Raw genomic sequence first — 14,260 nt, 5'->3', positions numbered from 1 at the left:
CCTTAGTGCAGTGGTTCTCAACCTGTGGGTTGTGACCCCTTTGGGGGTCGAATGACCCTTTCACAGGGGTCGCCTAAGACCATCGGAAAACACATATTTAATTACATATTTTTTGTGTGATTAATCACTATGCTTTAATTATGTTCAATTTGTAACAATGAAAATATATCCTGCATATCAGATATTTACATGACAATTCATAACAGTAGCAACATTACAGTTATGAAGTAGCAACGAAAATAATTTTATGGTTGGGGGTCACCACAACATGAGGAACTGTATTAAAGGGTCGCGGCATTAGGAAGGTTGAGAACCTTAGTGCCTTACAGCAGTTACTTAATTATATATTTGCTTTATCTTGGTGCAGGTGTCCATTAATGATGACATATTATATCTTGACATTGAAATAGTAATGAAAAGAAATGATTTTATAGATTCTAGTAATTTCATAATACTGATATAATTGGTAATAATAAGACTACTGACTGACAGACTTTTTTTTGCAGTTCTTTACTTATCCTTATACCATATTTCCAATAGAGATGTACAGTCAAAATACTGTGTCCCAAAGTCACTTGAAATAATTGTGGATGCCAATAACTTGATATACAGTTAGGGTTTATTTGGTTTAGATTGTTTTAATTTTAATTTTTTTTTAAAGTAAAACATTGGCACGATTCCAAAGTCAAACTATGTAACTATGTGCAGAGAACTTTTACTTTCATCCATTTTCTCTCTACTATCCAGATTCTTTCCTTCACTTACAGTGCCATTCTGGTTATTCCCATTTTTAAAAAAAATATTTTTTGACATATTTTTATTTATTTCAGAGAGGAAAGGGGGAGAGAGAGAGAGAGAGAGAGAGAGAGAGAGAGAGAAACATCGGTGATGAGAGAGAGTCATTGATCAGCTATCTCTTGCACGGACCATACTGGGAATCGAACCTGGGACCCTTCAGTCCTCAGGCCGATGCTCTACCCACTGAGCCAAACCAGCTAGGGCTGTTTGTTCGTTTTTTTAAATAAAAGCAAAATGTGTTCATAAATTCATATTTCCCCTTGTTGCACAGAAGTTAGCATACTATAAGTATGGTTATATGGATATAGTGATTTCTGCAATCCTTGTTATGGTGCATGATATTTCATTGTGTATATCATCTTTTATTCAACCCTATTGATGGGCACTTTGTTTGCTTCTGGGTTTTTTTTGCCATTATAAATAATGCTACAATGAATAGCTCTATAAATAAGTAATTTAGTATTTTTGCCTGGGTATTTTGGGATAGGTTTCTGGACATGGGATTGCTAAAGAGAAAAATGTATGTATAATTTTTCTAGATATTATCAGATTCCTTTTATACATTGGGGACCATTTTGCATTCCCACAGCAATGTTGGGAGTGTTGTTAACCCACTGCCTCTCTATCTGAGTGTATTGAGAGACTTGGATTTTTGCAAATCTGATAGCTGAGAAGTAGTTTCTTCATTTATTTTATTTTGTATTTCTTTTAGTTTGAATTGTGAGCATAGTTCCATATGTATAAAGGTCATTTTCATCTCTTGTGACTGTTCATATAATTTCCCATTTTTCTATCAAGTTGTTGAGTTTTTCCTAAAAAAAAGAATTTAGGAGCTCATTATGTTAGAGATAGCCTTTGTAATTTACTGCCAATCACTTTTTCTTTTGCCTTATATTTATTGCCCTTAACTTTTTTGTTGTTATTGTCAATCCTCACCCGAGAATATTTTTCCATTAATTTTAGAGAGAATGATGAAAGAGAGGTGGGGAGACAGAGAAACATCAATGTAAAACCAGGGCCGGAATTGAGCCTGCACCTGAGATATGTGCCCTTGATCGGGAATCAAATCTGGGACCCTTCAATCCATGGGCTGACCTCTACCCACTGAGCCAAACTGGCTAGGGTCTGTCAATCACATTTTAATTTAGGTGATTGATTTAAAGAGCATCTTGCTAGTGAAAGTGAAATGCATAGGGAGGCTTTAAATTTATTAAATTTTTCTTAAAATTAACAGTCACTTAGGTATTACCTCTAGTTAAGTTGGAGGCATATAGAATTAAGGCAGAGAACTTTAGAGGTAAAGAATCCTGTTTAAATCTGTTTCAGCCGAAACCGGTTTGGCTCAGTGGATAGAGCGTCGGCCTGCGGACTGAAGGGTCCCGGGTTCGATTCTGGTCAAGGGCATGTGCCTGGGTTGCGGGCATATCCCCAGTGGGGGATGTGCAGGAGGCAGCTGATCGATGTTTCTCTCTCATCGATGTTTCTGACTCTCTATCTCTCTCCCTTCCTCTCTGTAAAAAATCAATAAAATATATTTTTTAAAAAAATCTGTTTCTAATACTGTTTGAATATATATATATATATATATATTTTTTTTTTTTTTGGTTAATCCTCACCTGAATATATTTTTCTGTTGCTTTTTAGGGAGATTAGAAGAGAGGGAAAGACAGAGAGAAACACATCAATTGGTTGCCTCCCCCACAAGCCCTGGGTCAGGAAGGAGCCTGCAACCAAGGTACATGCCCTTGACCGGAATAGAACCCGGGACCCTTTGGTCTGCAGGCTGGCCCTATCCACTGACCCAAACTGGCTAAAGTTTGAATACTTTTTGAAAAGTAAGACTATAAAGTTCAGATTTTGGGGATTATCTCAACAAAATCACTTCTGCAATATCTGCTACACTAAGTTTTGTGAGATAGTTGCATTATTCTTTAGTTCTGGGGTATCTAAAAAATTGTCTGCTTTGTACTATAGGCTAAGATGATAAAAGTCTGAGTTATTAAACTGGGAAACTTAAAAAAATAACTCAGAGGGTGTTGCTTATAAATTTCTTTTCATGTATTGCATTATTCATACATGAGTAGCTTTTCTTTTTACAATCTAGCTTTGTAATGTAGTCCTAAAACAATAAAATGCCTTTTCTGACAATAAGTTAATTTTGATGTGATTTCCAATGTAAAAATCAGGTATTCTATTTTTCTAGAAGAACCTAACAAGACATGTGACAGCAGTAACACTAGTGCTACCACTACCTCCATTCAGCCTAATCTGGAAAACAGTAACAGCAGCAGTGAATTAAGTTCTTCCCAGAGTGAATCTGCTAAGGCAGCTGATGATCCTGACAATGGAGAAAGAGAGTCTCCCACACCTGTCTCTATGCAAGAAGAGATAGGTAAGAATACATGTCATACATTACAGCAAGCCTTTTTTTTTTTTTCCATTTTTAATTTTTAAAATGAAAGTTTGATGGGGGTGGGAAGATTTAGATTTTCTTTTCATTTTTTTTCCCCATTTTTTTTTTTTTTAACACAAGTAACACTTGCACCCATTGTTTTTGTTTTAAAAAATACAAAAAGCACACAGGAAAGTAGATCTTTTTCACACCCTCCTCCCCAAAGGTAACCCCCATCAACAGTTTGGTGTGTAACGTTTTTATCTTTCTCCATGCAATTTCATTAATGTATGTTTATACAAAGTTTTTTTTTATTTTAAACAGGATCATTTTGCATGTATTGTTCTGCATCTTGTTTTTATCACTCAGTAATACATGTAATGGATATTTTTGTGTTATAAATGGAATTCATTCTTTTTAACTGCTGCATGGTACTTCACAGTATGGATGACCCACAATTCATTTACTGTTTATTTAATAATAGACATTTAGACTGTTAACAGGTTTTTTTTTTTTTTTAAATATATTTTATTGATTTTTTACAGAGAGGAAGGGAGAGAGATAGAGAGTTAGAAACATCGATGAGAGAGAAACATCGATCAGCTGCCTCCTGCACATCTCCCACTGGGGATATGCCTGCAACCCAGGTACATGCCCTTGACCGGAATCGAACCTGGGACCTTTCAGTCCGCAGGCCAACGCTCTATCCACTGAGCCAAACCGGTTTCGGCAGGTTTTTTTTATTATTACAAATAGTGGTGCCTTTTAACATTCTCAACATACATCTTGTGTACTTATCAAGTATGTTTGGCAGAATAGAAACAGTGAGTGGAGTATCTGGTTCTAATGGTTAGGTACATGTTAAAGTAGTCATGGCTACTGCTTCATTGTACATGAAAAGTGATTTATGCCGATAATTTATATACATATGTATTTCTTCATACACTGACCTAAATTCAGCATCATCAGTCTCTTAGAGTTTTGCCGATGGTAAAGTTTTCATTTTAAGATTTGCAGATCCCTGCTTACTAACGTGGTTGAATTTCTTTTTGTGTGTTTGCTCAACTTTGTGAATTGCTTTTTTCACGTCATTTGCTCATTTTTTCCTATTGAGTTTTGATATTTTTCCTTAATGAGTTTTAAGAATGCTTTATAAAGTATTATGGCTATTAATCTTTGATTTTACATGTATACATATATAGTCATTGCTTGTTTTTAACTCTGTTATGTTGTACAGCAATTTTTACATTTTTATCTAGTTAACTTTATCAGTCTTTTTCTGTAGGGTTTCTCTGGATTTTATTAATTACTAAGGAAGACCATCCCTATTCCAAGAATATATATGTATATTTTATAGTTACTTTGCATAATACTTCTATATAACTGTTTTTTATCCTTCTGGAGTATAATTTTATGTATTGTATGAGGTGGGGACCTGTTTTAATTAGGACTTTTTGAATTGCAAGTGACCAAATCAGCTTAAATTAGTTTAAGTGAAAAGGCAATTTAATTGCTTGTATAATGGGAAAGTCCAGGCCATCATCAGGGATAACTGGACCCTCAGGTATCAAAACTCTTTCTGTCTTCCTCTTTCACTCTCACCTTTTGCATCTGCATATGTTTGTATGTTAACTTCATTCTCTCCTAATACAGACAGGCTTTTCCCAAGTGGCATCAGCAGTTTGTATTCATATCTTCCCAAGGCCTGTGACCCAAAGGCAAGGCCACTACTCCTACTCCAAATCCAAAGCCCTTGAGGAAGGAATTTGAGTGGCCTAACTTGGACATATTGTTCCCACCCCTATGGCCAGGGCAGGCAAGGTATTATGATTGATGGCTCCAGCAAAAGTATATGATTCAAGTGGGAGTGGTCTCCAAGAAAGAGAGATGCTATAAAGATAGAAACAGTAAATAACCACAATTCTACCCTTTGGTAGCTTAGCACAAACTTGTGTATTCAAATTAAAAAATGCTTCTGCCTAACATAATGCCAAGATCTTACCCACAACTGAAACTTTTTCAAAAAATTATTTTCCAAAATTATATTTGGTAATTACAATTGTGTCTTGGGTATCTTCTGTGTTTGTCTATTATTTTTTACTAGAGGCCTAGGTGCACGGATTTGTGCACTGGTGAGGTCCCTCGGCCTGCCCTGTGGGGATTGGTCCAAAACCAGCTCTCCGACATCCCCTGAGGGGTCCCGGATTGCGAGAGGGTGGTTCTTGGTTGACACACCCCAGAATCAGGTTCTTTCTCTCTGTGTCACCCGAGAACCACAGCTGCCAAGTCACAGCAGCTTGGCAGCTCCTGCGTTGAGCTGCCCCCTGGTGGTCAGTGCGTATCATAGCTACCAGTCAGAAGGTTGGCCAGTCGCTTAGACGTATATTATTTATATATATATATAAAATTTATTATATATTTATTTATTAGGTCTAGATGTGGCTTATCTTGATCTCAATCCACCAGCCGTTCTTATAAATCTTGCTGCCATTGGTTTTCTGGGAGGGTGGCTGTGGATGAGAAGTGGGGAGCCTATGGGAACATCACCCTTCTAGAGGCTTTTCTGTTTTAGCAGCCTAGTTCTGGCTGGCTGTTGTCAGGGGTGGGCTGCTGAGAATTGCTATAGGTTTGACTAATCATACAATTTAGCTTGACAGATTTGGCATTTTCTCTGGCAGTGGTACTCCCTTATAGATTGCTTGGGTACCCATCTAGTACCTAATGGCCATGAATGTGGTTCCTGAAGGTAAACCTCTTCTACTTGCCCTCAGGCGAATAGTCTGTCTAAGCTCCTGCCTCCTCACATTATTAAACACTCAGCTCCAGAGGCTGGGAGGAAGCAGCTCTGTACTCTGCCTCCAGGCTGCATCTAAGTGATTCACCCCCTTTATAGTGTGGCCTTTGGGCAAGGGGTATAAGATAAGGACCTCCACTCGCAGCCTGGTTTCCTTTCAAGTCTTACCCCTAGGGATGAATTTTCTGCCTCCTTTCCCTTATTTGCAGTAAATTTTGCTTGAAGGGCTTCTTTTTAAAAGCTCTGTGCCATTCCCTTTCTGCTTTTTTCGGAAGTCCAGCCTAGACCAGACAATGTCTAAAAAGTCTTTATTGTGGGACTTTGTAGATGGTCCCAAGACATAGCCATCGTGGTTCAACATCTTGGCATAAACCTTCAGCATGGGTGGGCTTCTGGTTTGGGGCCCAAGGGACACTGTTGGTGGTCTGACCAGCTGCTTTGCTGCCATACATTGGAAGTTTCTAGTTTTCCAGCCTGGGATGGCAAAATGTCCAGTACCTCTATCACATCTTGATTTAGTGCCATATTTTGGGATCAAAATCTTAAAATACTCTGCTGGATTGTTTAGAATTTATTGATTATATTGATTATATATCTGGTGACAGAAATTCGCCAGACTTACTTAAAACAAAAAGAGAATTTTATTGGGAGGTACAGAAGTAACAACAGCACCAGGGGCATTATTGGACCAGTAATAACTCAGTGAGGTTATCACTGTTCTTCTCCTCATGTTCAACTTTCCCACCTCATGATGGGCTTATTATCTCTTACTTTTTATTGGATGTTTTATCCATGTCATGAGGTAAAAGTGGCCAACCTTTAATTTATAACCTTTATGCTCATTAATGTCCTTTCTCCATCTCCAACTTTTCTAAAGCAATACTATTTCTCATTCTTCAGATTTTCAAAATTGGAATAATTTGCTGAATGACTTGGACCACATAACCAATTCTGGGGCGATCACTGTGGCCAACCATTGATAGGCTCTCTCTGGCTATGCTGGATGAGTTAGCTCACTCCATACATAGGGCAAGATACTTATTTGCAGTCCTGGCAGATTCATGATTGTAGTGGGTGGGGGGAAAAGCATATCCCCAAAAGAAAGGGGTGTTGAATACATAAGATTAATAAATGTTTACTGAATTGTTTTAACTTTAGTATTTTTCAAAATAGATAAGCCACTTTTCCCAATCCAATTTTTTTTCTCTACTTAGAATGTCATCTTTATATTATACAGTATAGTAAGTTTTCTGTTCAGTTTTCCATTTGCCAATGCCATACTGTCTTAATTTTATAAAGCTTTAAATTAAAAAAAAAAGAGAGATCTTGTTCAACTATCTGACCAATGGAAATTGGATACTGATACAATCATTTCAGACAGTATAGGAATTTTCAGCCTAAGTGAGATTCATGGGAAAGCAGAAATTATTCCTGTCGTAAAAATTAAGTCACAATGAAAATGTGAGAGGCCTTTATTATATTAAGAAAAACTAATTTAGTTAATGTTCACATGTATAATTATTTGCAAATACAGATAATTATATGGATTTTTTAGGAGAAAATTCACTTGGCATTTTATATTTATAAGCTTTCAACCATTAGGTATTTAAGCAGAATTTCATTGGAAATCTTTCTAAAATTAATTGTATCCTTTACTTTTTATATAGAAATCCACATTTATTATATAAGGCAACATCTTATTACTGTGCATTTTGAGTTGTTACATTTGTTACTTATAAATTTCTAGCAGCCCATACTGTTTTCTAGTAGATGAGCTTTGAAACAGATAACCTGGCATGTTTGAATTTTCTGTAAAATAATAAATGACTCACAGTTAAGTTCTGACATAACTTTCTTTTAAATAAAACCTGTAAGAATTAATACATTTGCTTTGACTCATCAAGGACTTTTTCTGTTTACTTTTTGGATCTTAGATGTGCACCAGGTATGAGTTTTAGATAAAGTAGTATATATAATTTACTTACTGTTAGCAATTACTTCTGACTTTTCATTTGTTAACAGGTGATTTCAAATCAGAAAAGTCTAATGGGGAAATAAGTGAGTCTCCTGGAGGTGGACGAGGAGCATCCGGTTCAACTCGAATTATCACGAGATTACGGAATCCAGACAGCAAGCTTAGTCAGCTGAAGAGCCAACAGGTGGCAGCTGCAGCCCATGAAGCAAATAAGTTATTTAAGGAGGGCAAAGAGGTGTGTTCTTTCTGTTTAAAACAAACATTTTTGGAATGTAAAAATAATTTTATTTACTGTACCTTAGAAATAGAGGAAGTAAGTTTATAGAACCTCTTTTGACTTCTATTTTCTCCACTTCCAAGAGTGTCTTGGCTAACAGAACTAAAGTATTACATTTAGAAGTATAGTTGTGCCCCTGGATTTCAGTCCATGCAAAGAAATGCTGTAAATGTGTGGTGTATTTTGTTTATGATTATTTTATTGTATGTAATTCTAAAGAGATCCATGCTTTTTTCCACATAGAGTAATGAGTAGGCTGTTTGTAGATGATTTAATGCTCAGCTCCAGCTAGAATCATTTTAGGTGAACCTGCAGCAAAAAGATAGGACTTATTCCTTGATTGTAGAGTACAGTGCATAGAACAGCACAACATCCCAGCTCTCATTGTGAATGAAAAGATTGAAGCCAGGACTCAGTATTTCTGCCCCTCAGCTAGCCATGGTGACAGAGTAATGACTACAGTGGTATCTCCCAGTTGAGAATCATTTGCAGGGTAGATATGCATTGTTTGTAACATAGGAATTGATTTAAAACACTGGCTTTTAAACTTTTTTTCTACTCTGACCCTCAGTAAGACATTTTTCATAGCCCCCCAGTATACTCAAAAGTGTCCTGAAATAGCATTTTGCAGTACTATGTGGGAAGCACTCTGTTATTTTTTCTTCTGTTGTATTACATTTCATTTTTTAAAAAAGCTGAATAAGGCCCACTATTGATTTCATAATTCACAAGAGGACTGGCATCAACTCTTTGAAAACATTATTTTAGATTATCCTCAGGCTCTTCTACTAAAGCTGAAATTGATAAAAGGAGCAGAAGAAAAGGTATTTTTAGGAATATATTTTTTGGGGAATAGTACATGTAATGCCCTCCTTTTTCCTTAACCTATATATTGTAGGTTTGAAATAATGATTTGGTGAATGATTTACACATGTAGTTTTGTGTGTATATTTGAGATGCATGAAAATAATTATGTCTGACATATAATAGGCATTTAATAGAGGTTAGTTTACTTTTAAACCTCAGAAGTTCAGTCATAAGATGTATTTGGAATGATTAAATTACAAATTATTGAAAGATAATTTGCATATTTGATATAAACAATGGAGTCTTTTTATTTTCTTTGTCAGGTACTGGTAGTTAACTCTCAAGGAGAAATTTCACGTTTGAGCACCAAAAAGGAAGTGGTCATGAAAGGAAATATCAACAATTACTTTAAGTTGGGTCAAGAAGGGAAATATCGTGTCTACCACAATCAATACTCCACCAATTCATTTGCGTTGAATAAGCACCAGCACAGAGAAGACCATGATAAGAGAAGACATCTTGCACACAAATTCTGTCTGACTCCAGCAGGAGAGTTCAAATGGAATGGTTCTGTCCATGGGTCCAAAGTTCTTACAATATCTACTCTGAGACTGACCATCACCCAACTGGAAAACAATATCCCTTCATCTTTTCTTCATCCCAATTGGGCTTCACACAGGTAAAGGAAACTAAGGTTCATTTATTGCTGTGAATATAGTGACTACAAAATGATCATTGCAGGTGTGTACTTAAAATGGTCATTACCAGTGAATTGAATGAAATCAGTTTAGTTAGCTAAACATTGAGGACCTTAGGGATGTGAGTGTACTTCTACATTACTGAGCCAACAGTAGAGATTTGGGAGATTTCTGGAAAACAGACTCTTTATCCCTGGAATTAAGTAGAGATCAAAGGAGAACAGAACACTGTAGACAGTTTAAGAAGTTGGAGGACTAATTGACCTTTGGGATTCATTCCAGTGGTCAAAATTTATAATTCTATGAGATAGAAAATTCCGTAGCAGTATAGTTTATACCTGCTTAGCCTAGAAACATGTCCTGTAAGATGGAGGTATTGTAAATTACAACCCTTGTGCTTATAACTTAGGATCAACGAAGTGAAATGTTTGTTTTTCCTTCTGAAATATAGGGCAAATTGGATCAAGGCAGTTCAGATGTGTAGCAAACCCAGAGAATTTGCTCTGGCTTTAGCTATTTTGGAGTGTGCAGTTAAACCAGTTGTGATGCTACCAATATGGCGGGAATCTTTAGGACACACCAGGTAAGTGAATTCTGAGCCCTGTGAATGGTGTGTTAGACTCCTTTTTGGAAGATTAGTCTATTGAGGATGAAAGTGAATGTATTTAAAAGAGCATATTAAAGACTTAATTCTTCTTGGCCTCATTTTTCTCCTGTATAATAACATAAACATGAGTAAACATTAGTTCTAATTTATGATATAGAATTGTAATGAAGATTAAAGCACATCAAGTATATGAAGTAAATATTTTCTATTATAAAAAGCATCTTTATTGAATAGAAAGAGCAGTCAGATTTTTTGAATATTCTAGAATGTTTCAGGTACTGTACGAGGCATCTAATTTATTTAGAGTTGAATGTCTGGCCAAAGATCATGTTAGTTCCTAAGTAGATCAAGAGCTCTGTAACTTCTTCAGATGGTTAAAAAAAAAAATGATACATTTAGTGCCTTGAATCTACTTTTTCACCCTAGGGATTTTTTATTTATTTATTTTAACTTTAGTTAGTCTTTAAGAAGTTATTACACATACGTGGCAGGGGAGATACCATGATCACGAAGGCGCTTTTCCCAGGGCAAGGCTTATCCATTGCACTCCGGATGTGCCGACCCCTGTAATTTCCCCAAATGTGGGAAACTGGACTGCATAATTTGTGGGAGTGGGGGACTGCATTCCCGCGCGCGCGCGCGCGAACACACACACACACACACACACACACACACACAAGTTATTACAATAAAACTAATACAAGCTTATGGTAAAAATGTACATTATTATTCCGTGTGAAAAATAAAAATCGTTCTACCTACAGGACCCACTCCAAAGGTATAACACTGCCATTTTTAAAATATGAATATAGGTTTGTGTTGCTTTCAACATCTGTTTTATTTTATAATGAAAAGTTTTTTTAAGAAAAGTTCATTTATACCTACTAAACATTTTTCATTGGCTAAGGGTTGCTGTCAGTTTTCCCATATAAATCTTATGGATACTTTCTCTTTTCTTCCTCCTATTTTGGCTATAACTGCTGCTACCAGTAGAGGCTTCCACAAATAGAATGGACTTAATTCTTCCTAGGACAACAAAAACAGGTGAAGCTAAGGTGCTACAGCCTGCACCCCTGGAGAGGAGGCTAAATGGGTGGCACGCCTTTATTCTACTCCTATGGCTTTCTTTTATCAGGGTAAAGCCAGGAAAGAGTCAGAGGCAATACTCTATTTCTGTTGTTCCTTCTTGCATTTAACTCTAGACTTGCGCCAAACCATTCTGTCCAACGTTCTCCAATTCAGTGATTGTCCTGAAACTTGTTTTAATGGACCAGGCAGCCACCTCTCTGATGGCAGAGAACACTTCTTTGAGAACTAAAGCTAATCCAAATGTTGCTAAATAAAACTCCCAATACTCAAACATAACTCTTTGGAATTATTAAATCATGCCTTTTATAAATTTGTTTCTGATTATTACACATTCTAATGAAGATGGATTTCGATTTGTAAAAAAAAATTGAGGTATTTTTTTCTTATTGTTTGTCATTATAACTAGTCTTCTAAACAGGTTACTTAGTGACAACTTGGTAGCATGAACTTTTTTAATATGACAAGGTGAGATAAAAATAGGACACTGAATTTTTAAAAATATTAGAGACCATGATTCAGGAAAATTAGAAGTTAATAATAGGACTTCCATTTCTGGCAAAACTAGAAGTGGTCAGCTACTTCTAGGTGACTTCTAAGAAAATATCTGTGAATTTAAATATTTTATTTAGAAAATGTTTATTGTGATATTCAATAACAAAGCTTTAAGAACAATCTAAATCTAAGAGAAATTTGTAGTCTTTATTGAAAAATAGTACAGAATACCTAAATAGCCCTGGCTGGGTTGGTTCGAGCCTCATCCTGATGTGCCAAGGTTACAGGATTGATCCCTGGTCAAGGCACAGACAGGAATCAACCAATAAGTAGAACAGTGATGGCAAACCTTTTGAGCTCGGCATGTCAGCATTTTGAAAAACCCTAACTTAACTCGGGTGCCGTGTCACATGTAGAAATTTTTTGATATTTGCAACCATAGTAAAACAAAGACTTATATTTTTGATATTTATTTTATATATTTAAATGCCATTTAACAAAGAAAAATCAACAAAAAAATGAGTTCGCATGTCACCTCTGACATGCGTGTCATAGGTTCGCCATCACTGAAGTAGAACAACAAACCAATTCTCTCTCTCTTTCTCTCTCTGTCTCTCTTTCTCTCCCCTTCCACCCTTCCCTCTCTCTTTTCTTCCCTCCCTTCCTCTGTCTCTCTAAAAAAAAATCAATAAATGAAAGGAAAATAAGGAATACCTAAATAAATGGAAATATATTTCATGTTCATGTATAGGAAGACTCGGTGTCTTGAAAATGACAGTTTACCTTGTGTTAATATATAAATTAATTTCAATAACATTGATAATTATTGTTGAGCTTTCTGTAGGATTTGACAAGATGATCAGAAAATTTATATGGAAAGGGGCAGTAATAGAAAAGGTATGTACGATAAGGTAGGACTTGCCCTACCAGGTAACAAAACTTATTTGGTAGCTATAATACTGTGTTATAGATGCAAAGATAAACAAGTAGACCCGTGGTACAGAGTAAACAGTCCAGAAGGAGTCCAACCCCCATATAGAAATACATTTATGATAGAAATAGCATTAGAAAGAGTGAACTATTCAATAAAAGGTGAGGAAATTAGTTTGATTCTCGGTCAGGACATATACCCGGTTGTGTGGGAGGCAGTTGATGGATGTTTCTCTCTCCCTCTTTCTTTTTCTCTCTCTAAAATTAAAAATAAAATTAAAAATAACTAGGGCCCTAACCGGTTTGGCTCAGTGGATAGAGCGTCAGCCTGTGGACTCAAGGGTCCCAGGTTCGATTCCGGTCAAGGGCATGTACCTTGGTTGTGGGCACATCCTCAGTAGAGGGTGTGCGGAAGGCAGCTGATCGATGTTTCTCTCTCATCGATGTTTCTGGCTCTCTATCCTTCTCCCTTCTTCTCTGTAAAAAAAATCAATAAAATATATTAAAAAAGAAAAAAAAAAAGTAATTGTTGCCCTGGCAAAGGTAATAAAATAAAATAAAATAAAATAATAAAAATAACTAGGAATAGATCCAGGGACATAGAAGCATGGAACAGACCGTTGAATCTCAGAGGGAAGGCTGGGGTGGGTGGGAAGAGATCAACCAAAGAAATTGTATGCATACATGCATAACCCTTGGATGCAGATAATAGTGTGGTGAAGGCCTAAGGTGGGAGGTGGGGGTGTACTAGAAGGGGTCAGTGGGGCAAAAAAAAAGGACATATGTAACATTACTTTCAACAGTAAGATTTCAAAAGAAAACTAGGGCCTATTATACATTCTTCAGATTGTCAAAAATTGAAAGAGTATTGGCAAAAATGTGACATAATAGAAGGAGAATTCTACAACATTGCTGAGAAAAGAGCAACTCATAGAATGGTTGCTACAAGCATTTTTGAGAAAAATTTGGTAAAAACAAAGCTGAAAACTTCTACGCGTAACTAAATACCTTAGTCAAACCTTACATGTGTATATGAAAATACATGTAGAAAGGTAATTTTTTATAACACTTCGTAGTGGTGCAAATGTGCTGATAACCCTTAAATGCTCAGGATCAGGCATGTTGAAATTGTGGTGCAGTTCTGTAATGGTCTACTAGATAGCAGTGAAAAACAAAGTAGAACAAGTGTCAGTGAGATTGAATCTCATAAATGTACAACAGAGTGAAAACAACTCTTTTCCTAAAAAATACTTGGAGTATGATTCCATTTATGTAAAATTTAAAAACATGTATGCTAATACAGTGGTACAGTGTTGTTTATAGATATGAACACTTGTGGTAAAAGGTTAAAGCAATGTAAGAGTTTATGCTCGAAACTGAAGAAAGGTATCTCTAAGTGAA

The 14,260-nt window shown here is 36.2% G+C and overlaps 1 protein-coding gene across 5 annotated transcripts in view; it reads left to right on the top strand.

Moving 5' to 3' along the window:
- The window catches only part of BPTF (bromodomain PHD finger transcription factor), a 116,682-nt gene that overhangs the window by 37,183 nt on the left and 65,239 nt on the right, over nucleotides 1-14,260 (top strand). For 3 of the 5 annotated variants that reach the window (XM_081109057.1, XM_081109055.1, XM_081109054.1), the window contains exons 6-9: nucleotides 3,002-3,190; nucleotides 8,007-8,194; nucleotides 9,367-9,722; nucleotides 10,193-10,324. In XM_081109057.1, the coding sequence (XP_080965183.1) occupies nucleotides 3,002-3,190; nucleotides 8,007-8,194; nucleotides 9,367-9,722; nucleotides 10,193-10,324 (865 nt within the window). The remainder of the gene's footprint in view (nucleotides 1-3,001; nucleotides 3,191-8,006; nucleotides 8,195-9,366; nucleotides 9,723-10,192; nucleotides 10,325-14,260) is intronic. The other 2 variants (XM_081109058.1, XM_081109056.1) reach the window with 1 other exon arrangement.

Source organism: Myotis nattereri (assembly GCF_964212035.1).
Source record: "Myotis nattereri genome assembly, chromosome: 16".
In the NCBI taxonomy this organism is placed as follows: Eukaryota; Metazoa; Chordata; class Mammalia; order Chiroptera; family Vespertilionidae; genus Myotis; species Myotis nattereri.
Note: the sequence above shows the minus strand (reverse complement) of the source record. Positions and strands in the feature narration are given on the sequence as shown.